Source organism: Semicossyphus pulcher, unplaced genomic scaffold (assembly GCF_022749685.1).
Source record: "Semicossyphus pulcher isolate SPU_LCO1_2020_fin unplaced genomic scaffold, fSemPul1.0.p SCAF_9, whole genome shotgun sequence".
In the NCBI taxonomy this organism is placed as follows: Eukaryota; Metazoa; Chordata; class Actinopteri; order Labriformes; family Labridae; genus Semicossyphus; species Semicossyphus pulcher.
This window is the reverse complement of record NW_027211770.1, coordinates 1249476-1274571: the sequence shown is the minus strand read 5'-3', so window position 1 is coordinate 1274571 and position 25096 is coordinate 1249476. Positions and strand designations below refer to the sequence as shown.

Below are 25096 nucleotides of genomic sequence, written 5' to 3'. Positions count from 1 at the left end.
GTTCTCTTTGGTTGCACCTATGGCGATAAACAGTAATTGCGGGAGCCCACTTCACTTATTTTTGAAGTTGTATCTGTAGTAATCCATCTTTTCTTGTTTTCTCTGGCAGACCAACCACTGCTGGGTGATAAAAAACGCGTCACTGACTGGGCGCCCCTAGTGATTTTTTCCACAAAAGTCCCCACCGACACCCAGTTCATAATACTGCAAATGCAAAGGCTTTCATCATTCGACCACAGGCTCAATCATCATTGTGTTACTTCTTTCGGCGATAGATAGTGACTTAATCTTCAAGATGATTACTTTAAACACTGCCTGTCTGTTTCGGACTCCCTCTGCATTGCAAGATATGGGGAAGGTGTAGAGGAAAGGTAATAACATTTATATAATGATGCTTTCCTTTTCACTCTCATTCATAAGTGGCAAGGTAGTAGTCCACAGCTGTGGCTCAGAGTCTATGTGCTTTTTCCCTCTATCCGTCCTCACTTAACCGTGACTCAGGCTGTTTCCGGCACCACAGGAGACGATGTTGTGTTCTTGTCTGAAAGATCCCTGCTGAACTTGTATGAAAGATCTGTCTTTTTTTTTCTTGTGGTATTCAGGCTATAAAATGGATGCTGCTTCTGAAGCTTAGTGAAGACTGTCTATATACCTGTGTTACAGACAAAGGAGAGGTTAGCTGACAAAGAAGAAAAGGCAATGTCAAGGGGGTTGTCAATTGTTAAAAATTGTGAGAGAAATGAAGAAAATCCTTAGTGGGAGGCGAGAGAGGAGATAGAGATAGACAATAATCAAGAAAGGATGGGGGTGGTGTCATGTGTGAAGAAAAAAGAGAGAAAGCCACAGCAAATTAAGACAAAGCTTAAGGTTTTACAGGATATTTTAACCACCTCAGATGTGCTTTCTGGAGACTGACTGTGTAAGAGGATAAGGCTGGTGTTGTTCTACATTATTTAACTGTAATCAAATACCATGATAACACTAAATGTGTTTATAGGTATCTCAATTGTTTCTGACTTCCCTAGCTGTCTGTGTAACTCTAGTCTCCTCAAATTATTGCATATAAATGCAGCATCTGCAGGCGAGGCCTAACATTTTTGGTGTCGGAAGCATTCTGGTGTTGGAAGCATTGTAGTCCTAGACGTATTGACCAATCACATTTGAGCATTGAGGTAATTTGCAGGAAAGGAAAAGTGGTCATACAGATTGGCAATAAGTTGGTAAACAGACTGTTAACATTGTCCACCTGAGATAAAAAAAGGAAGTCTTGGCTTGTATATCCAATATCAGTTATCAGGATATCCACTGGCTCGATGGACATATTTGGTGTAAGCCCCAGAGGCTAATACATTGTCAGAGGATAGAACAGTCACAAATAGATCATTATTTTTAAAGCCTGAATCAATTCACAGAACCGCTGGCACCTGTTTTTTCTTTGCTATTTCAAGTCATATGTGGTATTGGACTAATTAAAAGAATACTCAATTGTCTGACATCTTCAAAACAAATCTGATTTGATTTTGATTCCGTAAAACAAATATTTAAACGTTGGTTTTTAATTGCACTTTTTGCTTCCTATTGTGTTAACTTGGCTAACTAAGAAACCCATGCATGTACACTGAAAGAATCTTTGGAAACTTGTCCTCTAGTCTAGTCTTCTATAGTGAGTATTTGTACGTGGGATCAAGTCAAAATAATCCAACAGTGTGTGAGTTTATGGTAATGAAAGAGCCCTAACAGCTTCTACAGCACCATGTCTGGTCAGGAATATTTAGAGCACTATATGCTGTGGATCATTTCACTTCATATTGGTTGCTTGTAATTTGGGGATTTAGAAATGTATTGCACTGGCTTGCTCTGGATTAGACCAGCAGCTAAATCCCCGCCATGTAATATTGGTTAAATGTCTTTTACACTCACAGTAGTTTGAAGCATTTTGATTAATAACAGAGCGTACTCTAAACTAAAATGAAGACTGATAATAACTGAGGCTGCTTCTTGTTCCTCAGCTGCACTGCGACCCAGGAGCCGAGTCGCCCTGCTACTGTGGAATAGAAGGCATAACCAGCACCTATTTAAAGCCCTCAGTGCACTCACTGTAATCACAATCAGCCCTCCTCTGTTCACATGTCAGCTCCCATTCCCCTCAAATCCGCCTCCTTATTAGAGACAGAGAGAGTGGGCTGTGATTTCACTGTTTACTGCCAAACTGCCTGCAATGCAACAGAGAGCAGAGGAGACACAACACTGATAAATAGTTTGTGAGGTATTGTGCATGTGCATATTTTTGTCTGCACCACTCCCTAGCTTAACCACCAAAATGCAACCACAGAACCGGTGAAACAAATTTTTCATCTGACTGGCTGTAAGCATTGTGAATAGGAGTTATATTGACTCACCTGTGTTTGTCTATTGTCTGTGACAGAAGAACAAAGGTTGCTTATATCAGTGGATTAAAAATCACGGGAGCAGGTTACATAACTTGACTTTAAGGGTTCATTTGATATGCATAAAATGTTCATTATGAAGGCATTCAAGGTTAGCAAATTGGAATATTTTCTCTTCTTAACTCACTTGAATTAATGTTTACTTCATTCCTTCATTCAGCTGAATAGAAGCTAAGAGAAGAAAAGTATTGCTAAACATTTTCTAAGCATCAGCATGGTAAGAACAGCAAAAGGAGACATTTCCATCATGTGTGTGTACATCAGGTTCATAGATTATTAGCTTCCTTTTATATTTACTTGTGGCTATATGACTGAATGTATGTTAATTACAGTTCCTCAGGAGTTTTAATTCTTATTTTTATTTAACCTAAATAATCTTAATGCAATCAGAAAATCTCTTGAGATTCATTATGTCTATCACAAAATCAACCTGTCCAAAATAGCAGCAAAAAGAAGTTAACATGTGTAAACCAAACATATACGTAGAGAAATCTTGACTGCCTTCTTGCAAATTATTACAAAGCCAGAGTCCATAAGTATGAAAATAAAAAGTCAACCAATTTCATTTGGATGCATCAATTTAAAACTAAAACATGGTTTAAACATATCTATAACTTTATATAGTCAATTCTAAATGTGCAACAACCATTGGTTAAAATTTGAATAAAAAAGCATTAGATTCTAATTTAACTGCTCTCACTCTACTCTTACTAATAAAATATACACTACCAGTCAAAAGTTTGGACACACTTTCCCATTCACTTGTATGAGAAAATGTGTCCAAACATTTGACTGGTAGTGTATCTTCTTCTACTCTGGCATAAAACTGCGTATTCAGTTAGGATCCCCTTTGCTGAGTGAGGAGTTGATTAATAAGAAAAGGTGTGTTGTTTATTTGTAACCTTTGGAAAGCGTTGTTGCAACTTTCCTCTGTTAATATTTGATGTAAAAATATATAATATAATACATAATTTAAAGACCTGTGCAATAATCATTGGTTATCTGACCTCACTTGTGTCCACCTGTAGGCAATCTATAAGATGGTGTCCTCTGTGATGAAGATGCCTGAGGACGAGTCAACACCTGAGAAGAGGACAGAGAAGATCTTCAGGCAGATGGACACCAACAGGGACGGTAGGCTGAGCTCATCTACATTCTTATTAAGCTGGGTTTGTGTCACATGGTTTCAACAACAGATTAATGGTAAAGGAAAAATTCAAAACTTCAAAACGCTCTGTTGCTCATGTAGATGCCTGATCAGTCATGAACAACTGCAGAGTGTCTACCTGATATGACCTAGTCTCAGTAGTACTTGGAAAAAATAACATCAAGTCATTGGTTGATGGTATTGCAGGAAGGGAAAAAAAACAGCAGGCATGTGAAGATGATTTTGATTCTAGCTCGTGAACTGAGTTGAAGTACAAAATATGTTCCAACAACATACTAAACCTTTTAAAAATGATACATTAGTTTATTGAATGATGGTTTTCAGAGAAAAGGGACCCAACAGGCTTTTACAGCTTGTCGCTGCCACCTGGCTTGCCAGCAGCTGTTGTCATTGTCCACTACAGAGGCACTTGCAGAGCCCTCCAGCCTGAAGCAGCATTTTATTGACAACTGAAGTCATGCCTGACCTGAGATTCTAGTCAGACACAACACACTTGTTCTGACAGATTGTACTGTAGATACTTAGAGAACATGATCATACAGCACAAACACTCTAGTGGTTAGCAAAGGAGACGCATAAACATGGGGGAGCAACAAAGACATGGACCATGAGGAACAAGTCAGAAGACACGGTGAAAGAGTAGAACTGGAAGAGGAGGAGGAGAGAAGAGGAGCAGGGAGAAAAGGGAAGTACACAAAGTAACACAAAATAAGATGGACTGAGTCGACATGAGCTGTCTCGTTTTCGCTTGTTCTGATAAAAATCACGAGTAGTGGCGGTATGTTGAGTCCCTGTATTATGAGGGTGGATAGGAGGAAGAACAAGTATCTCAATACTGCCACCTGTTGGTGCAAAGTAGAACATCATTAGCATGTACAAGTTCAAGTAGTGAAGGCTCAAGAATGAGAATAAAGACAAAGAATCACAAGAGATTCACCTTGAAACAGATGTTTTGTTTAATTTTAATAAAACTCTGTGAAAACACTTTACTGGGTCAAACCCCGACACAATGCCCAGCCATGACTGATCAGGTGACGGTTATTCAAGGCTTTTAGCCACTGAGTTGTTAAGTGAACTTGAGCAGATCAATGTCTCATTATGAAGCAGCCAATAAGCACTCCACAACATTATAAGTGAACAAATGACAACAGGAAGATCTAAAGTGCATCATAATTCTGTCAGTGTCAGTAATGACTGTGATTGGCTGTTATCAGTCCTAACATTTAGTCAGTTCTGCATGTTGCAAGCCGGTCATGTTTTCCTTATAATTTCCAGATCTGGAAAAACGAAGCGTATGTGGAAAAATATATTTGTGTTCCTCTATTCTGTTTTTCTTGCAACTGCAATATACATAGTATAACAAACAAATATTAGAGCAACTATGAAAAAATGTAGAGGGGAAAATGATATGTTATTAAGTGTATGTCTGTTACGAGCAGAGATGTTAGACAGCTTAACATCAGCTTTCTGCATCGGAGTTTGTAGTGAACAAACACAATGGTTGAAGTTTTCCAAGGGCTGGCTTAACAATCACAAATAGAAAGCAATATAACAGCATGCACAGTCAGAATGTAACACACATTAAGTTTGATTTTAAACCCATTAATTTACATCTTAAACATCTACCTGGTACTGCTATTGGTACTCTTATGTCAAGTATGGTCTGAAAAATCTACAAAGAACTCAAAAAAAATTGTAAAGTATGGATGTATTTGAAATGCAAAATGCGAGGTTACATGTTAAATGTTGCATTTTTATTGATCTAAATTAGATTTCACACTTATAGCTATATAAGGGCCTTGTAACCTGAGCCCCTTCATTGTCACTTGGTTCTCTTGTATGCACTGACTCGTAAATTACAAAACCATAATTTCTCTGCAAATTTTGGGCTGCGGTCTTTTGTGTTTTAGGTAAGCTGTCCCTGGAGGAGTTCATCAAAGGTGCGAAGAGCGACCCCTCCATCGTCCGCCTGTTGCAGTGTGACCCCAGCAGTGCTGGACAGTTCTAAACCTGAGGCATCAACACAACCTGTAAGGCCTGCATTCAGCATCTCCACCTGCAGTAAAGCTCACAGTAAAGGCTTCAGTTAACTAAACTTTCGGCAAAAGGGAAAGTGTTGCAAGTTCATTTAGGTGAGAATATGAAGGCGCACTGGTGGTGTTAGTATGAGAAAGCCATTAGCAGGAAGGCGGGGGTTCAGCCTCAGGAATGATGGTGTTTCTCCTACGAGCTGCCGAGCCTCTTGGCATTGATGATTCCTGCTCAAGGGAAGCTATTCAGAGACTGAGCACCATGCAGGATGTGGGCTGGGTCATCCAACATGTCACTGGCTTTGTGAATGTTTGTAGTTCATGGACTGATATTAGAGACTTTGTGGGAGGTGGCCTGTTATTTTGGAGAAGTTGTGGAAGGTGTTGAGGCTCTGAAGAAACTTCAGTTTAATGCCCCCATGTGTAGGATTTGTCCATTTCTAAAGTTCTGTCTTTGTGGGCACCTCTTGTAAAGATTCCAAGCATTCTCTGAAAATGTCAGCTCTTTTCTAAAGTTTAGTCCCAGGCATCTGTGTTGCCTCTGCATGGGTGTTTATGACACTAAAAAGACTTTGTCAACTGTTTTGTGAAGTCAATAAGTATTTATTTAGTTTTATGACAAAAGTTAGTTAAACTTTTGTCATAAAATCAATTAGTAGTTTAGAGGAAATATAGCAGCCTGGCAGGTGTCCTTGGTCCATCCAAATACACAAAAGAAACAGTGATGTCATGATTACCTCCTCCTGCACTTTGAGCATATTTTGAAGGTTCTGTTAAATTGACTGATCTTTAAGTTGGTTCAAACTGTTTTCCTATTACAAGTAGTAAAGTTTTTTTCATTCTTACTCTTGTTTTTTTGTGAGAAGTTGTGGTTTGCAGCACTAAAAATGTTATTCATCTTCATAGAGAGAATCTAACTGAGTCTAGCTACGTTATCTGTACTGAATCATGTTATTTCCTCCATCACTTCAGTTTCACCCTATGTTAATCAGCCTAGTCTCATTTTTTTAGATTTCCAAAATATTTCAATTAACAACTAAATCTTACATCATTGCAATGTTATAATAAGAATAAGTAACTGCTGTCTGTAATATCATGTAATTATATTAGAGTGGCGTGCAGTTTTGAGACCTTCAGCAAGTTGAACCAGCATGTGCAGCTCACATGCCACTACTGATACACGTGCCTCAGTTTGGGAACGTCTTTGCCACATCATGTGGTTTTTGAACAACAAATATAAGTGAGCAGTGACACCATTTTGAAATGATCTTGTACTGCGGAAATGTACTTTGATCAGATTGCTCCACAAATAGTGCTGATGACCTTGTAGCACTTCCCTTATTCTATTTTATATTACAGTATCATAATTGCAAACCATTAATGCAACACGTGATATGAATATTTTGGTGAAACAATTATACATATTACCAACACCTGTTTTCACAACAGTGCTGAATTGACTCTTCATCTGTCTCTTTGCAGTGCTTCTATGGGTGACTCTCAATGCCCTTAACTCTCCACTAAGGAGCAGACTGATGAAGAATGACAAGCTGATGACGATGAAGATGAAAGGCCTTCAATATGCACTGAGGATTTCAAAGATGAGCAAAGGAGGCACATTTTCCAGTTAACCCCCCTGAGCTATTTATCTGAACACTCCAAACACCAACAAAGAACCTGAACCTGACCTTCCCTTAATCCTCATCCGGCTATCCAAAATCTCCAGATTATCGTTGACCATGATCCCTCAGTTTTCCTATAGGCCTGTCAGAGTAAAAAGAAGGTCCACAGTAGGTTGTATATACAGTATATACCGGAGTCTCTGTATCTGTGTCTTTGCGTGGCTGTCTGGGCCATTTGAGTCTCCAGCCGGGGCCACACAGACCCTCTGTCACTCGTATGTGTATCATAGACAGAGCGTGTGCATGAGACAACAAGAAAGAGAGAGAGAGAGAGAGATACGACGGCATCACATAACAGCTCTTACTGTAGGTAAGATTGTTTAATCTACAGAGAGGACTTGTGAAGTTTGTCCTTTACTGAGAGCGAGCACTGCTTTTTAGTTTCCTCTTTTCTACTGTGAGAATGTGTACGTGTGTTCGTGTATTTTGCAAATTTGATAGACTTTGTTTTCATATTTTGGGGACAAAATTAAATGAAATTGTAACATTATGCTACTATGCATACATGCGCCCTAACCAGTAGTTAGATTTTATGAAATCTCACTGATGTTATGAAGGATGAATCACATCTCTGTATCCATCATCTGTTCCAGTGGTTTTTCTTTCCAGTAAGACAGAGAGTTTCAGAGTGGCAGTGTGATACTGCACTCTAGCTTAGGCAGAATAGAAAACTCTAGAAAACTAGTCTTTAAATACATTGAGTACAGTGTAGATATATTAAAGTGCATCTAAATTTGTAAAGCAAAAGTCCAGTTCAGAACAAATGTTGTGAAATAATTAAAAAAAAAATGCTTGTTTATTAAAACTGTTGCAGGATGTCAAGCATGCAAACTACTTCCTTTTCTGACATATACTATGAAAGAACAGAGACATACTTGTCCAGACTTCACTTTTAGATGTTTTTAAATGCTGCATGTTGAATAGTGAACAGTTGGGTACAGAGGTGAACAGACTAAATAACACGTATGCATGTGACTTATGCGCATGTGTGTGTTTATATGTATTTTTATGGATATCAGCAGCTAAACGGCCAGTCACCAATCAGGCTTTGTGCCCGCTTCTGTGTGTTAGTGTTTTCATCGTTAGTGCTACCAGTAGTCAGTGTTACTGCAGCGTATGGACTGCCAAAGCTGACATACTTAGGGTTCATGTGGAAAACTTGATTGAAGGAAAATAAGAGGAGCTTTAGGAGGACCACCATGCACAAAAATCTGTACACATGAAGACACACTGTTTAAAGGGGATGCTTGGTAGTCACAGCTGAGAGCCTTTTTCTGTCTAAGTCGAGCTGAATAATTATATCAACATCAATTATATCTGACTGTATCAGAACCAAATGTACACATTGATTCATTCATTCTTTAGTCCAGATTCTGATGCCACTTTCATTAAGGAAGCATGTACCAGTTTACAGTATTACAAAAAAAACAACTGGCATGCTAATGACACACACACCAGTGAAAGAGCTGGCATCTTAACAATACACATCCAATATTTTTGATTTGACTGACATGTTTGTTGGTCTCATCTTCCCTCCCTCTTTCTTTTATTCACTTGAAAGACAAGAAGAAGTGAAAGAAAAGCAGAAAGTTCTCCCCTAAATTGTGAAAGAAAGTTCAAACAGTATCGGTGTGAGCCTCATCTGAATGTAACTGAGCCCTCCACAGGGCAGAGAGAAGCTGATTCTGTTATTGCATTGTTTTCAACAAGAAAAGCTTTGAATGTTTTATTAAATAACTGCTGGGGTTTTTTTGTGAAGAAAAAAAGATGCAGACAAACAAACACAGAATCACTACTACTGCAGTGATGCTGTCACTATGTGTTTCTTTTATTGTATTTTTAATGATTTTTGTCTTTTTTCTAAGAAAAAGAAAAGCTCCTTCAGGTGTAACATTTCTGTTTAAACACAAAATAGCATCTTGTGGTCAAGTGCCAAATTAAACAAAAACAGTATTGTATAAATTTATACTGTAAAATGGTTATCTGTTGAACAAAATGTTTGTAATTGTTGCATTTTGTAGGTTTTGTATGGTATCCTGTATTTAGTGGCTGCAGTTTTGGACTCCTGTTTTTTTTTTGGTCAACTTTAAAAGGAGAGAATTAAATTTACAATTTATTGTGTGCAAACATGTGATGTGATGTGGTGTCGGCTTCGTTTTTTTAATATAGTGGTTTATGTGACATCATGACTGCAGTTTTACTGGACTCTCCGTCATTATAAACTGTTTTAAATTGACATTTTATTTTTTGATTGTGAAATGATCCCCACGCTTCCGATCTAGCTAGCAAATATTAAAATGTGCTCTTTGAGGCTGTACCTGGGCAAAGTGGGAATTATTGCCAAATCCAACTGTCATTATGCTAACAGCATAACATGTAACCAGGTTTTTAAAATTTGCACTAAACTGAAATTTACATTTCAGGTATTTGGTCTTAATCTTTAGTATTAGACTACATAGACAGTGATTTGTTTATAGTGCTACTTGAAAAGTGGATAACATGTATGTAAGCAGAGTCATTTCATGTCAACTCACAGGCAAACTTTCTATTAAGGTACTAGCCAATGGCTTTAAGAATAGTTAATTAATATAGGTTTTATTTTAACATTTCATCCGGTCATTAACTTTTCCATGTTGTATAAAAGTGTAAGTATTGGGACAGACTTTTATCAACCTCCCATAAAACATACCCAAAATGTTAGGAAGCAGAAGATCAGTTTACTCATTAAGCATTAACTAAAGGATAATCATATTAACAATTTGACAATTAAAGTTGTTTTCTAATTGTGGCATATACAAATATAAAATCAATATATAAAGCTACTGCAACTTTTTTAATGCTTCTTATAAGAAAGATGTACTGGCAAATTTTCAGTTGCCAAAAAATATATTACTCAAAAAACTGCTAAAAAGAAAAAAGTTCTAGGAAAAACAAAGCAGAAGTGACTGCATATGAAACTATATTTATTGATTCATTTAAAAGACTGTACATCCAGGTGCATGAAGTACATAAAGGATACAGAAGCGGTCAGTGAATCGGGTGCAAACACAGGCAGTGCGGAGAGAAAACAGTGATAGGACGAATGAGCTCTGATAGTCTCCAGTAGCCTCTGGAAAGGATTGTGTAAATGGATCAACCAGTTGGGCCTTCAGTGACTGATGTCATAAATGCTAATGACTTTAGCCTCTTCAGTGAGAGGGAGAGCAATAAACATGTACAGAGGAAGCTGTTTAATAGCATCCTTAGAGTTGCAGTCTTGTTCCATAACAGTGTAATTATACTGTAGAGTCTGAGACAGCAGCATGTTATCGCAAGTTGGTGTTACTGTTATTCACTGGCACCAATTGGAACATTTAGTACGCAGTAAAAATCTTCCAATCAATAAAAGATGATTAACATCAAGAAAGATCCCTTTAACTTAGAATCATGACATGACAGCTGACATATCTATAAATAATCACATACTTACAAAACAAGAGCCATTAACTTTAAATGTTAAGTGTCACCAGAAGATGTGCAGAGACTTTGTTTGAAGCGAAAGCCTTTCAAACACGTGATCAAGTAATTCTAAAGCTTCCACCCACCACATGAAGACATTAGAGGAAGGATGACAGAGGGCTCAGAGGAAGCTCACAGCAGTCTCTGCTGTTAATCCAATAAACCCCCTGTACGCTGTTATGTCCTCTTCCTGTGAAACCACAGCAAGCTGTCTGGATGCTTTATGGTGACCAGGATAAACCCCTCTTTGTTACACCAACTAGAAAGCAGTGAATTCCTATCAGATAGCAAAGACTTTGCAGAGGAAGTTAACATGGAAAAATCTTTCATTTCCTCCCCAAAGCCACAAATCTGAGCTTGTAAACAGGTACTGCATTAAGTGGCGGTCTATGTGGATTAATTTAGCCATTATGATCAGTGAGGGGCAAAAAACCTGACCAAGACTCCTCTGAGGAACATATTTTGCAGTCGTCATCTGATCTTACTTCACAATGTCTATGCTGGCATGGTGAAAACTTGACCCATCAGTATTCACCTCTGTCAGGCAGCATGGTGATGGAGGAAAACAGTGTTCAGGCTAACAACCATCAGATTTCTGACAGAGTGATATTCAAGGAGTCTGCTGAGCTCTCCATGGCCAGGATGAAGGTGTCCTCATTTGAGTAGTGCTGAATGATGTTGTCATCCATGTTCACCATAACCCTGAGGACAAGCACATTAAGAGACAGACAGGGTCCCCCGTTTAAATCAAGGCAAAATCGCCAGTGAACAAATGGCTTAATTTAATCTGCAAGGTTTTTAGCTTTGCTAGCAGCGTGGTTAAATGGTCGGTCATATCTATATCATGTACTGATTTACACCATATAAAAACCTCCATTGTTTACAAAACTCTCAGCACCGTTTGCAGTCACATGAGCATCACAGCTGATGCACTGGTAGTCTATATCAGCCACCATATTGGTGAATCTGTAAAATTATAGCTCTAAAAATCTGTATTAGCCTCAGAAATTCATAAATCATAAATGGATTGACATAAAAAATGTCGACCCATCTGAAGTGGTTTAATGGATTGACATGTTTGATGCACAGAGAATGAATATTAATGACTTTGCTGATCCTTCAACTTTACATCTTTCTGCTGCCGGCAGTTCATAGTTATCACACGTCTATCCAGATAAACATATCAGAATCTGCTTGATGGACTGGCACATTTTTTCAAACATCAGTTGTTCCCGGGCGGTTTTATCCTACTGGCTCGGTTGGTGATCCTCCAACTTTTCATCTGGTGGCTTTGATATTTGTGATTTATGATAGCATGTGTGGAGACTGTTGGGTGGATTGTCATGAAAGTAGGTCTGGATTTGAAAGTCCCCCTCAGGATTTAATTAATACTTTGGTTTCCAACCAATTAGGTAAAAAACTAACAGCCTCAGCTGTACTTTGTGTATAGGGTCAATTAGCAAATATGCTAACAAGCAAAACAAACATGGAAGATACCTACTTAACATTACTTTAACAGCAAACTATATACCTAAGTGACTAAGTACAGCCTCACTGAGAGGTCAACATCACTTAAAAACTGAAGGCTGCCGTCTTCAGTAGTTTGGTATACTCACCCTTTTTTGCTTTTTTGGTAAACTTTGGCCATTTTGTCAACAGGCAGTGCATATTTCTCTGAGATCTGTAAAGAAAAAGTGCACTTTGTTTCTACGTTGAAGTACGTTGTTAAACACCCTCAGCCCTTTCTAAGTGTTATAATTATTTAAAAGAACTGTATTAAATATCTGGGATTGACTTATTATTCATTACAAAGGATGTAATGTGTTTGTTTCACGAGGTCAGCCTAAAGTAGCTAAAAAAATAATACTCATAATAGTAATACTCACTGCTTCCATCAATGCTCTGAGGGTTGGGGTGTGCAGCATTAAGGCATCAAACACCTCATCGCACTCCTTTCTCACATACAGCAGAACTGATGAGGCATGCAACAGATAAGGCAAAAAAAATCAATCACTCATTCATTCATTCACTCAGTCAAATAATAAAACAAAAAGACTTGAAATAAGAAAAAAGTGGCATTCACAAACGAGGGCTGTATTGAGACTCAGAATTAGGTCAGTTGTATCTGATTTTACAGAACCTTTTCCAGCCATATGACTAATCATTAAACAATTTCCAGCTTACTACTACTGCTTTGTTAGTATTACAGGTTGCATCACTGCATTATGTGTCTGCTGCAGAGCCACTCATTTTTTAATATGAAACTGGTTTTAACACTTTTAATCGTGTGGGCGTGCCGGCGTGCTGGAAGAGGAGACCTCTGGGGATATTTCGACTCTCGACAAGGTAAAAACCTTGAACGAGGACCACGGAAGGGTCAATTTAAGAATTTGTTTGGTACAGTATAGCATGGTAAAGCCTGTCATGCTGCCCCTGCATTAATTTGTGTACAATGACACAACTTTAACAACTAAATTGCAGAGAGACAAAATGCAAGAGGACTCTAAGGGGCAGCCCTTCAACCAGAGGCGATTCTAAAAAAAAATCTTTGCTATTACAAACCTTTTCTTTCCAGTTCCACTTTTGGCTTCTTTGGCTGAGGTGGACAGACATCTTTCTCAGCAGGACATGACACCCTTTTCACCAGAACACTCCTAACACAAACACACGCACACAGACACATTTCATCATCTTCAAAAGACTAGTGGATGCTTTGTTTTGAATGTCTCATTTTAGCTTAACAACAGTTTTTCTTTCGTTTTCTGTTCTATGAGGTCTGATATAAGCCAACTACAATTATCCCATGTCCATTAAACAATCTTTGACCATCCCTCTTTAGCATTTTAAACAAAAAGAGATGATCTACAAATAACCACTTAATTGAGAAGCATATGTTGACGTGAGCAGCAAACATATGACTGTTTAGAACAAATGAGAATAGAATGATACTCACCCGTCTCTGTTGACCTCCTCAGTGTTGAAGGCAAACACCTGGAAATGGAGTCAGAGAGCAACATAAGGCACACTGCATGACGGAACACATGAAGGGAACCACCAACCTTCCAATTGAAAGACGACCAACTCTACAACTGAGCCACATCCATGTGTGTGTGTGTGTGTGTGTGTGTGTGTGTGTGTATGCGTGTGTGTGCGTGTGTGTGTGTGAGAGAGAGAGTGAGAGAGCTCAGACAATGAGACAGAAAAAGACCCCTCACCTGGCCGGCTCTCTGCAGGTTTCCAAAGTGGACGTCAGGAATGAAGAGGACAGGCTGGGAGTCCAGGTCCATCACGGTTTTTAACAGCGTGTTATCAGCCCTCTTAATCGGAGAGGTCGTCCCTGAGCAGCTGAGTTTCCCTAATCCAGAGAGTGTTAACTCAGCATTTGCTGCTAGGCAACCATTCAAAGTACAGATCTGATGAGGTTGATTACATTTGCCTGGCTTTTTAGTTTATGCTGAGCTCTTCTATTAATGTTTAGGTTATAGTAGGAAGTTCTTTGTAACATTGTTTCTGTGGATTTTAAATGAAGCTCAAATTATTTCCCATAAAACTGAAAGTTATTTATATTATGAATTTAGTTTTTTTAACCAAACTAAAGAGAAACAGAAATCTGTTTTTACCTTTCATCTTCTTCCTGAGCTGCTTCTTCTCCTCATCGCGCAGCTTCCTCTCAGCACCCTGCAAAACATAAAAGGGTTTCATGGAAGACACAGAAGATGCTAAAAGACAGTGAAGAAAACCAAAAAAAAATATTTCATCCAAGTGTAAGCCTTCTGCTCCAGACCTTATCACAGAAGACCTTGATCTGAGCAAAGGCCCTGTGAATAGGCCTGCTTCTGCAGCTGCTGTAGCTGTAGGTGTCTATCTGGATAATCAGAGGCATCCCCTTCACTCCCTTCTGCGAGGAGAAGTCTGTGCTTAGACAGTTCACAGAGATGAAGACCTAGGAAACAACAGTTAGACAAAAGGCAGGGTCAGTTTCTTGAGTTCCCTGACCTCAAACAAGCAGGCAGAGAGAGGATTATCAAAGAGTCATCATACATCAGTCATTCCCAACAAGCGTTACTCGTTGAGTTAAAAGGTAAGATACATAAATCCCTCACTGTCTACTTTCTATTCATTAATAAATGGTTGAAATTATTTATAAATAGTTAAACTGTGGTAATTTTGAATAAATTCAAATGAACACATTTGAACAATTTGGGGTTTGAAACAGGGAGCAGAAACTAGGAGCTAGATGACTTTTATTTCCCTAGTAAGTAATGTCAAAGACTAGCTGAAAACAAAAGTATTACTGTCTTGTACAGTATTTTCATCAGTTCAGTTACAGCTCATGTAGTTTTAAAGCCACTCTGGCTCAGATGAAGAATTAAATTCGATGGATTACTTTGTTCCCTGGTGAATCTCGGCCTGACTCATAAACGCTGCCTTGATGAGAGAGAGGGTCGCAGGGTCATGAGTCATCAGCAGCCGTAGTTCACAGGCTGGAAGCAACACTGCTCTGCAAACATGTTAACTGTTTTATATGCTGACAGATAGGCTTCCAGTAGGCTTTTTTTTGATGATTCAGAAGACAGTGTTTTGATAACTGAAACTCTGCTTTACCAGTGCTTTATAATAGTTCCAGGACTCTCTATACCACACCTATAGAAATTCAAGGCTTTGGTCACAAAATTCCACAAAAATCGAAGAACAATCCTATTGAAATGAAGTTTACTCTCCCACCAACAATACTTGTGGTTATCCTCACACACATGGTAACATGACGGAACAGATTTCTATTACTCATCATGACATTTGTTCAATGCCGAAAACCAACATAAACTCCTGATGAAGTTTCCAGTTAAACAGGACCGACAGCCTGAGCAACAGGTCACCAGAGACAACTAACGGTAAAGATTCCAAACTGAGCCTAAACAGAAATTTTCCCACTGTGCAGCACAAACAGCATCATGTCTGAACCTGCAGAGGTGAGAGCTAATTGCTGTAAAATCGTGGAGCACAAATGAGCCTCCCACACAACTCCACAAATTCACACCTCGACAGACGTGAGCCATTTCAATTTCTCCAGAAGCACTGGTGGCTACGCTACTGGCATCTGTGTGTGTGTGTGTGTGTGTGTGTGTGTGTGTGTGTGCGTGCGTGCGTGTGTGCGTGTGTATGCATGTGTAAGCATTCAAAAAACCTTTTCTAAAAAGAGAAATGTTCATGAGGGCAGTGATAAGAGGATGTTCAGTGCCATCCGCTCAACCAACAAACAAACACAGTAATACTGGAGACAGCAGCTTATCTCCCCATCTCCCCTATCAATACATTTGAACACAGGATGATGGTTGTTGCCTGGCAACAGCAGAAGCATGCCAAAAAAAAGAGAACTGTTTTTTTCCATTAAAAATACCACTTTTATATGACAGCCCATCAAAACCTAATTGGACATCCAATTAAGTTTGAAAACCACAATTTCTGCACCACAAGGAAAAAAAGAGAGGTGATAGCAGTGACATGCAAGTCTACATGTTTCCTCACAAAAACAGAGTTATTCAACTTTAACCACCTTATTGCCAACAGGTGCTGGTGCATGGAGGCTTGTGAGAGACACTTTATACTCTGTGTGCAGCATGATCATCTGTTTACCAATCTGTTTTGAATGAACTTCAGCATGAAAACATGATCACAATAACAAAATCGACACTCTGTTCTGATTAACAGATCATAATAACAATGTCTTCCACTTTAATTTAGTGTGTTGGAATACTCATTTTTTCTTATGGGCACTATGGTTTTTTTATGGGCATTTATTGTTTTTTCACAACATATAAAGTAAAGCTGAGGCTGATGGGAATGCTATTCACTTTACAAGTATCTGGTCATACACATAAAGTATTCATATGCTTAAAATCTATACTATATTGAGGTGATGTAAGTTATGCTCAAGACAAAAGGAAATTTGACCTGAAGATGGTGCAAGACGATGATATTTTTTGGCCATTTAAAATGAAAAGAAGTTGATGTTCAACAGGCAGAGATGGTCTGTCAAAAGAAAATGCTAGCAGATTACATTATGCTGCGTGTAGGATTTTTGGGACTTGACCCAATATTAGTATATAAAAGTAAGCATGCTTCAACCTTTGCTGCATCGGTTTTGATCAAAAACTGTATAAAAGAAGTAGATGTGTTAAAATGCCATTGAAGCTGTATTCTTTCTAATGGCCAGCAGGGGGCAACTCCACTTTATGCTAAAAGAGGTTTGATTGTATGGAAGCAGATGAGAAACGAACCAATACAAATCATTTCTCCAGATCATGGTTTCAATTGTAAGTTTCGAACTTTGGTCAATACAACATGATGTTCATTTTGTAAAACAGACCATAAAGGTTTATGGCGTAGCTACCTATGATTGACAAGTTGCCAACACAGCAACCAGAATAGAGGCATAGCAATGTTTATCCACCCTTTTTATGCTGAACTCCTTGCTCCAAAATGAGTGGATGACTGTGCACTGGCTATGTTCCCTTCTTTACTCAATGTATGGTAATATACTGTCCCCCAATATAACAATTAATTTAATTAAATGTCTACAATTTAATCTAAATAATGGTACTCAATAGTATAATATTTTCATATCAGCTGTACAACAAGTGAACAGAAGAAGCTGAAACTGAGTGAAAACGCTGTGATGCTGTGTCATCATACAGTGTAATGAAGGTTTAAGTCAAACAGTAAATATTTACCCACAGATTGACAAAGCTGCATTTACCTTTCTTACAGTGAGACTGTTTGGAGTTCACATTCAATTTTAGCCCAATGGGAATTAAAGCAAAAATCTCCAAACACTCGATACACCCTGAGGTTGGTTTTGTGCTGTGGGCATGGATGTGTCTGTCTTTACACAAGCAGCTCTTTAAGGGTCTGTTGCTATGTGTCAGGCATGTATGTGATCCCAAATCATGACCCATCCCAAAACAAGAGATTTTAATGGAATACAAAGAAAGGACCAAGGGGTGGGGGGTGGATCCAGGGGCCTGGCATATGCTCCAGCAGTTATGCTCCAGCCCTTAGGTGTCAACAGTCCACTGACATGACTCTGCAGCTAGAGCTCAAGACAAAAACTTGTGGTTTCATTGAGCAATCTTCCCCACAAGTGGCTACAAGTTTTGTACGAACAAAAGGACCAAACAAAAACATGACAAAACCAAATTGGGAACTTGGGTTTCAAGGTGAGGCTTAAAGAATATATCATAAAAGCTTTTTCATTTTAGTAGCTTCACTTGTGACTTAAACAGCACAATCTTACAATTCTTCCACTTCTTACCTTGGCTTCTTCACTCACATCCCATGTGAAGGAGACAGCATTATAGGCAATCTCTTCCACGTTCCCAAGCGTGCTAAAGCTCTCTTTGTAGTCGGCTGCATGGATCAAGAAAATCAGAGAAGAGAGTTTCAGTTTGTTTTGGATGGCAAACAGTAACATTTCAGGACACTTAAAATACAACCATATAAACACACTGCACACAAGCAGATTTCCTGCATTTTAAATGTCTAATGTCCCCTGATATATTAAATTGTTAATTGTGATGCATGAATGCGGATATTGCAGATAACTATTGTAGCTGGTCAAGGTGGAACTAAGTTGAATTACTTGCTATGCTTTTCCTCTAGTTTAGTGATTTCAAACTTGGTGGTCAGCCCCTGCAACGGCTTAAAATAATTTTGAGGGCTTGTGGGATGTTTATGTGGAATAAAGAAGAAAATATTAATTGTGTCGTTTTTTTTACTTTTTTCTTATCTTTGCTTCTGTGAGATTTTTTTCATTCAAAAGGTTCAAGGCCCATTGGGGAGAGATGTTAAATATCTGAGATTTTTCACAAACTGATAAAGTTCCAAATGAGTAAAAATGACCATAAGGCCATTGTTATTTCCTAAAACACTAAAGAACATGTGAACGGAAGTTACTACAAGCCCCTACATGAGATCATAGATTTTACCATTGTACGGTCATGACCTTGCCATGGACAAAACTAACAGTGTCTAACATCTCTGCTTCATTCCACTGAGTTTTCCACCACAGGCTGAGGCCTGTCTCTTGCTGATCGTGGCCTCAGTCCCAGGTCCCACCTATTTCTCCTTTTAACGTCTATGCAAATGCAGAGCCATTGGCTGTCTCTTCGTAGTGCTCTGCTGGAACTGAGGGTTGACAGTTATTCAAATTGTGTCGGGTTTCACCTCAGGATAATAGCAGGATTGTCCTGGAGGCTTTTACAGGTTTGCTAACTGCTTACTGTTTTTTTTTTAACGGAGCCCAAGTGTCAAAATATCTTCTGCTTAACTGTACCTATGCCCAATCTGTCAACTTATAAAGTTCATAGTGCCATGGATGTAGTAGGTAGGCCTGTCAGTGAGGAGGACAACAAGAATCATCATACCAATGTCCAGGACTCTCTGTTTTACAGTGTGCTGCCGGGAGTGCCAGTATTTCCAATTCTTCAGCTGCTCATCTCTGCATTTGTCTTCTCCAAAGACAACCATGATAACACTCTGAAGCGGAGGCACAGATAAACTAAATATATATCAGTAAACTAAACAATGAGTGAAAAAATAATGATTTCATGCATACAAGTTAATCAAGGTTTCAAGCTATCCAACGATAAGCTAACAGTTAATCCCTCAACCTCTGCATTTTCCCTACATGTACAATCTCCCCTCCCTCACCTGTACAATACTGTCCCGCTGCAGCTCAGAGCCTCCCATTGTGCATTGCTCACTACTGGATTGGCTCCCAACAGGCCTGTGTGAAGAGGTCAGCCCACTCACCCGCACTTTGCTTCTGGGCTGATGAAGGGACGATGTGCAGCTGGTCTTCGACAGCGTCAACGCATAAAACTGGCCCCTGTTCAGGTAAGCCATGGGTTCGTCTCCCTGCCGCGGCCGCAGCGACATGCTGGCCTCCAGACAGTACTGGAAACTGTCACTGTAACAACAGGAGCACGTGTGGGGCAAACGCCATGAATATACAGTATATCTTCTAACATAAGAATAAACCAAATGTTGACAAATGGTGACCGAAATTTAAAGAAAAAAATTTGAATTTTTTTTTATTTGTTTTGAAATTTGTTTGCTGACTGGACTTAGTATTAGCAAAAGTTTTTTTTTATTTTAGTTAGACTATGTTTTCTGCTTGTGATTTCTAGAAGTATCTTGTCTAACATTAAACAAATACAACTATGTACTTTATTCTACAACCATGTAAGTCATTTTGGCCATTATAGTAAATAAAAACATTCAAATTATATCTGATCCTTTAATGTTGTGAGAATTTTGGTTAAGGAAAGGCTGTGTTTTTGCAAATGGAGCATGAGAAGGCAGCTATGGCAGCAAGAGTTAAAATGAAAGGTTTGTCAACAAACCATAATAAATCATAAAAGTATTAAAATTGTGTAAAAATAAAAATACAAATCTGACATGTTTTTACCAGATTTTGCAAAGCAAACACACAAAACAGTGATAAACAAATCAGAACATAGAAACATGGGGAACATATTTGCTTACACTAAATTACTTATTTGAACTCTGCACATTGTTTAGGTTTTGAGATATGCTCATTGTAATCAGCATAGTGCAGATGCATTTTGATGATTTCCCAAGTGCCAACATTGGTATTTAGGCACACTGTGACGTTAGTTCTTGGTGTATCTTTGAATACTTCATATCCCTAAAATCTGTGCTATATAAAAGGTTGTGTAAGTTATGATCTAGCTAATATGGTTTTTCGACCCTTCAACTTTTAAATCATATGTGTGAACACATAAAACAGGTCTAAAAAAAAAAATGTATGTTTAAGTCTTCCACCGATCTGTGAATTTTATCTTACACTGGTAGGCTGTAGTGTAATTCTTCAACTCCTGAGGACGGACTTGCGATGTACGTCTGTTAAAAGTGACATAACATAAATTAACATATAATGTGAAATTATGAAAACTGCCACTATTGGAGCAGGAAAAAAATTATGCTGGTTTTCAAAGCAGGAAATATACTGCCTGGAACTCACAACCCCTTTACCACAGTTCTCACCTCTCCTTCAACAGCATCCTCACACAAGCTGTCTGGACTGCTTCTCTGTTCATCTTTTAAGTACCCAGCAAGGGGCAAATTATAGTGACTTTGTTGGTAAACCATCCTTATCTGCTCTCTGGGTTCGTCTTTGTAGGAATCTCCAGAACAGGATACTCCCATAGACACCTGGGATTCTGTCTTGACCAGAGCCAGAGCTGCCCCACCTCCACTTTTACCATCCCCTCCTCTGGTGTCTCCTGTGAGGCAAGGTGTTTCATACTTGGAGCCCTGATATTCTGTAGTGGTGCTGGTGTTTAGGGAGAGGTTGACAGGCAATGAGAGATCCTGAAGATGATGATCTAGTATCTCCAAGCTGCCACAGTTATCAGGTCCAAGGGCAGAGGGGTCTGTAGGTTTTACTCCACCGGAGGCATGCCTCCTCTCTCTGGGAACCTCACATGGTTAAGCAAAACAAAATATATGATCAGAAACAAATTAAACACATCATGTGAATTTGACTTATATCATTATCATTTGGACTGCAATATGATGCTTTTCACACCTTGTAGTAATCATACAGCAGTCCCAGTGCTGCTGCACTGTCCTCATCTCCATTGATGCTCATCATGGCCTTAGTGGCAGCAGTCAGCGGGTTCTCCAGGTAGCTCCTCCACGCCTCATCCTCACTGCTAAAAACTCTGCGAGAGGGAACCAGCTCTTCATTCGGTACCATCACCACCAGCCGTTTACTGAGAGAATGACGAGGCAATGGGAAGAGACAATGAGCCATGTTGTTCCTGCAAAACCATCTGTCATTAACAGACAATAACTCTGCCAAGCTGCCAAGTCTGCCCCTGGTTGTTTCTCACCAAACTACAATCTAATTGCCCCCTCCATGCTAAGTGTGTTCATGTAGGTTAATCTTTGAGGGATAACTGATTGTATATCCTTTTTAATTCACAATAAGAATGACTGATACAGTTTTGAATTCAGTTCTGTTACTTTATTCAATTTTTGAGACATCATTCAGAGAGGTTGGCAAGAAGAGACGTGTATAAGATCCCAGTTTTTGAATGGGCACACATTACACAATTTTAAATAGCCAAAGGTATGGCTGCATGATTTCTTGAAATACTAATGAAATTGCAATATGGAAAAGTGCAAAGCCCAAATCACAAAGCTGTGACTAAACAACAATAACAATAATAAAACGTTTTGCTGCTGAGATGCTCTGGTCTACTAATCTTCTTCTGGATACAGAGCCCCAAATAATATCAAAATCATGATTTTAAAATAAACATTGTGATGCAAAAATTATCATTCCCCAAAATCGTGAATCATATTGCAGTCATAGAATAATAAAATGTATAGAGTAAGAAATAGAATAATTACAATGTTTTGATTTCCATATACTGCAGTTTTAATCACAGTTAAGATACATTTTTAACAATATTAAAACTGCATGTATAACTGCCCCTCAATGATTGAGAGAAAGGTCATTTTTGTAGTACTACAACTTGATAGAAACTACTCTAACCAAACATTTGTTCAAGAAATAAATTATAAAAAACATGTTTTAACTGTTAAATTAGAAAGGGTCTGAAACATACGTATGTGCAAGAACAAATAGACATAACACATCTAAAATATTTTAAGCAGTTGTAAACATTGGTCAGCATGTCATGGTCAGTATAACTGACAGAAGTAATTACTCATAATATTAAGGATTTGCGCTTACCTGTTCAGGTCCATATTGCCTCCAGGACTCCCGGGTTTTTTCTTGGTCTTGCTTGAGAAACTGGACTTTCTAGTTGGTGCAGGTACGTTTGTGTGGGAAGCTTAGGAAACTAGGCGTACCAGAGGCTGGCTTTATGTAGCTTCTCAGTCAAAACAGCCAATGAAATCATCTGTAATCTTGCTAACTAAAACATCAACAAATGTCTGTGATGTCAGGTAAAGTGTGGGGTTACACTGACTGATAATAAAACTACCTTTCTAGCACTGGCCAGGTTTCTATCCTGTTTGGAAAAGTTGCTAAACTCAGAGATGCGTTCAGCATCTGAAAAAGCAGGACAAACAAGGAAACGAAAGTTGCTTTGCTCATTGGTTTGATGATCGTACACAGGTGGAGCAGTTGTATTCCAATTGGTGAATAAAAAGGGGGAGGACGTGACCTAATATGAGGGAAAGGTTGACAAGCCGATTTCAAATGTAGTGTCTGTGTCGTTTCACATTGATGTAGGCTCTTTTACAGCTTTATTGTGTTCTGATGCCAGCTTTAAGAAAGTCCCTTCGCTTAGTCGGCCCACATTTTAAGGGACATCGGCATTCAAACACTTTGTGTTAAAAATGTGATTTAAATGATTTGAGTTATTTTGATCAGACTAAAGACTATACTAATAATATGCTATTACCTAACAATGAGTGTAAAATCAGAACAAAGCCACGTACGAGTCTAGTGCCTAGTACAGTGTTGAATGTAAGCCACGTGACCAACATCACTACTCACCTCTCCCTCTGCTCAGCTTGCTTTCCATGCACAAACGCTGCGCACGGCTATTCTTTGAAGGAGCTACGCCACAAATTACAGCGGGAAGAGTAGAGGAGTAAGGTCAGGGCAAAAGATACAGGTGGTAAAAACATTTTTTACTCAGCTGAAGAAAGTGTGATAAGATGGCCTTTGAAGCGACTGTTCAATAGTAGTTCAAGTTTATGCAAGATAGTGTATTTTCATGGTTGTAGGTGCTCTGTGGGCCACATTATCCTCACACTGCACGAAAACACGATTAAATACGCCCTGTAAATCCACTGAAAAGTAAAGCAGTTTATATGTGACTTTAAACACGTCTCCAAGTGACGGGGCAAACAAGACTAAACTCTAAATCGCTATGAAATAGTAAATTAATAACTATTTACAAGAATATCCAGATGTATACTAGTTGCTTGTGACAGAAAATCCTGTAAACAACATTTAATATTACATTGTATATTTTAACAAATAATTGCAATATTTTGTATGACACGGTTGTTGCTCCACTATAGCCCTTTATTTGGTAGCCTTAACGATTACATTAGTGCACTACGTTTAACACAATTCATCAAACTCAAAACATTTACAGTTTTATTGAGGACGCAAACCACTGTAGTTAAATTTGCAAAACAATATCACCCTTTTTCGAACATGACCAGCAGGGGGCACATTGTCACTAATAATGGTGTTATTCATATCCTTCTGTTTCTCATGAGATTATGCAACCATCAGACACGATTAGGTAACCTGGTCATATTACCATGCATATTACTCATTTGGATGGAACGTATATCTTTCTAAAAGCTTTTAGGATCAGAATAATTGTTCTATTTAAGTCTGACAGTGATTAGATTTGACTCTCCTGACAGCAGATGCTTGCTTGTGTGCCTAAGACATTGGCTGTCCTGAAAACAAGAAAGGGTTTAGGCGATTAGTTTAAACACAATATAACATTTAAGTAAACACTAAGATATGGAAAAGAATCTATTATTGTTTCCTTGTAGAACCCATAAAACACAGAGGCCTAGTCTCTATTTGCAATGGACTGTAGATGGGACTAATGTGAGTCCACTGCAAACTGATGAAGACTCCTTGACTTGAAACACAGACATTTGAATATTATAAATCAATGAATATTATATTTATATGTATAAATAATTATCATTATATTCATTGTATTGTACATATATAACAACAATGATATATCTGGTATAAGGGTAAGCTCAAGTGCTGAATGTGGACAGGTGCGTGGGAGAGGAAAAATTCTGTCAAAATAGAAGTAAACTCCCGCACACTGTCCAACTTGCAGAGAAAAAAAAAACGTTTCGGTACTATACAGAGCCCCTGAAGTCCCAAAAGTTGGGGGGGAAAAGTCAAAGAATGCACCTCCATGGCAGGTCATCTGTGGATAAAAAGACAGAGATGAATCACTCAGTGTCTACTGCATCTCAGCTCAAAACTAGATAGTCCTGCGAGACTGAAAATGTAAAAAATATGTTGAATACGCGTTCACATATAAATAAACACAAGGAGACAGGTGACCTGAATGTAAAGAATGACCCTGATTAACAATGTGCGTACAATATATCCATCCAGGACTGAGAGCTGAGCAGGGGAAAATCTGAAAATAATGAAAAAATAAAGGGAGAATATTTTGATCAACTTGTACATTATATGTTTAATCAAAAAGG

The 25096-nt window shown here is 38.6% G+C and overlaps 2 protein-coding genes across 4 annotated transcripts in view; one reads left to right on the top strand and one right to left on the bottom strand.

Annotated features, from left to right (window-relative positions):
- Positions 1-9466, top strand: part of ncalda (neurocalcin delta a) — a 73910-nt gene extending 64444 nt beyond the window's left edge. For both annotated transcript variants that reach the window (XM_069655578.1, XM_069655577.1), the window contains 3 exons: positions 3476-3581; positions 5526-5645; positions 7128-9466. In XM_069655578.1, the coding sequence (XP_069511679.1) occupies positions 3476-3581; positions 5526-5623 (204 nt within the window). In that variant the 3' untranslated portion in view covers positions 5624-5645; positions 7128-9466. The remainder of the gene's footprint in view (positions 1-3475; positions 3582-5525; positions 5646-7127) is intronic.
- An 807-nt stretch (positions 9467-10273) lies between these two features.
- On the bottom strand, positions 10274-22913 carry LOC138584160 (grainyhead-like protein 2 homolog). Of its 2 annotated transcripts, none has more exons than XM_069656327.1 (15): positions 22614-22913; positions 21438-21624; positions 20894-21328; positions 20694-20749; positions 19535-19793; positions 19249-19360; positions 18138-18232; positions 14610-14768; positions 14446-14503; positions 14041-14180; positions 13779-13816; positions 13388-13479; positions 12712-12797; positions 12442-12506; positions 10274-11527 (listed from the first exon to the last, which is right to left on the bottom strand). In XM_069656327.1, the coding sequence occupies exons 1-15, from the start codon at positions 22625-22627 to the stop codon at positions 11413-11415; spliced, it is 1911 nt and encodes a 636-aa protein (XP_069512428.1). In that variant the 5' UTR covers positions 22628-22913; the 3' UTR covers positions 10274-11412. The 2 variants fall into 2 exon arrangements, with proteins under 2 accessions (XP_069512428.1, XP_069512429.1); XM_069656328.1 differs by having other exon boundaries at positions 19637-19793.
- Between the last annotated feature and the right edge of the window lie 2183 nt (positions 22914-25096).

What these genes read in the sequence shown, in the direction of transcription:
- LOC138584160 (XM_069656327.1), bottom strand. An exon ending in GAGGAGGTCAACAGAGACGG is followed by an intron (nt 13,480 to 13,778) that starts GTGAGTATCATT and finishes TGTTTGTGTTAG; the next exon opens with GAGTGTTCTGGTGAAAAGGG. An exon ending in AGTGGAACTGGAAAGAAAAG is followed by an intron (nt 12,798 to 13,387) that starts GTTTGTAATAGC and finishes ATGCCTCATCAG; the next exon opens with TTCTGCTGTATGTGAGAAAG.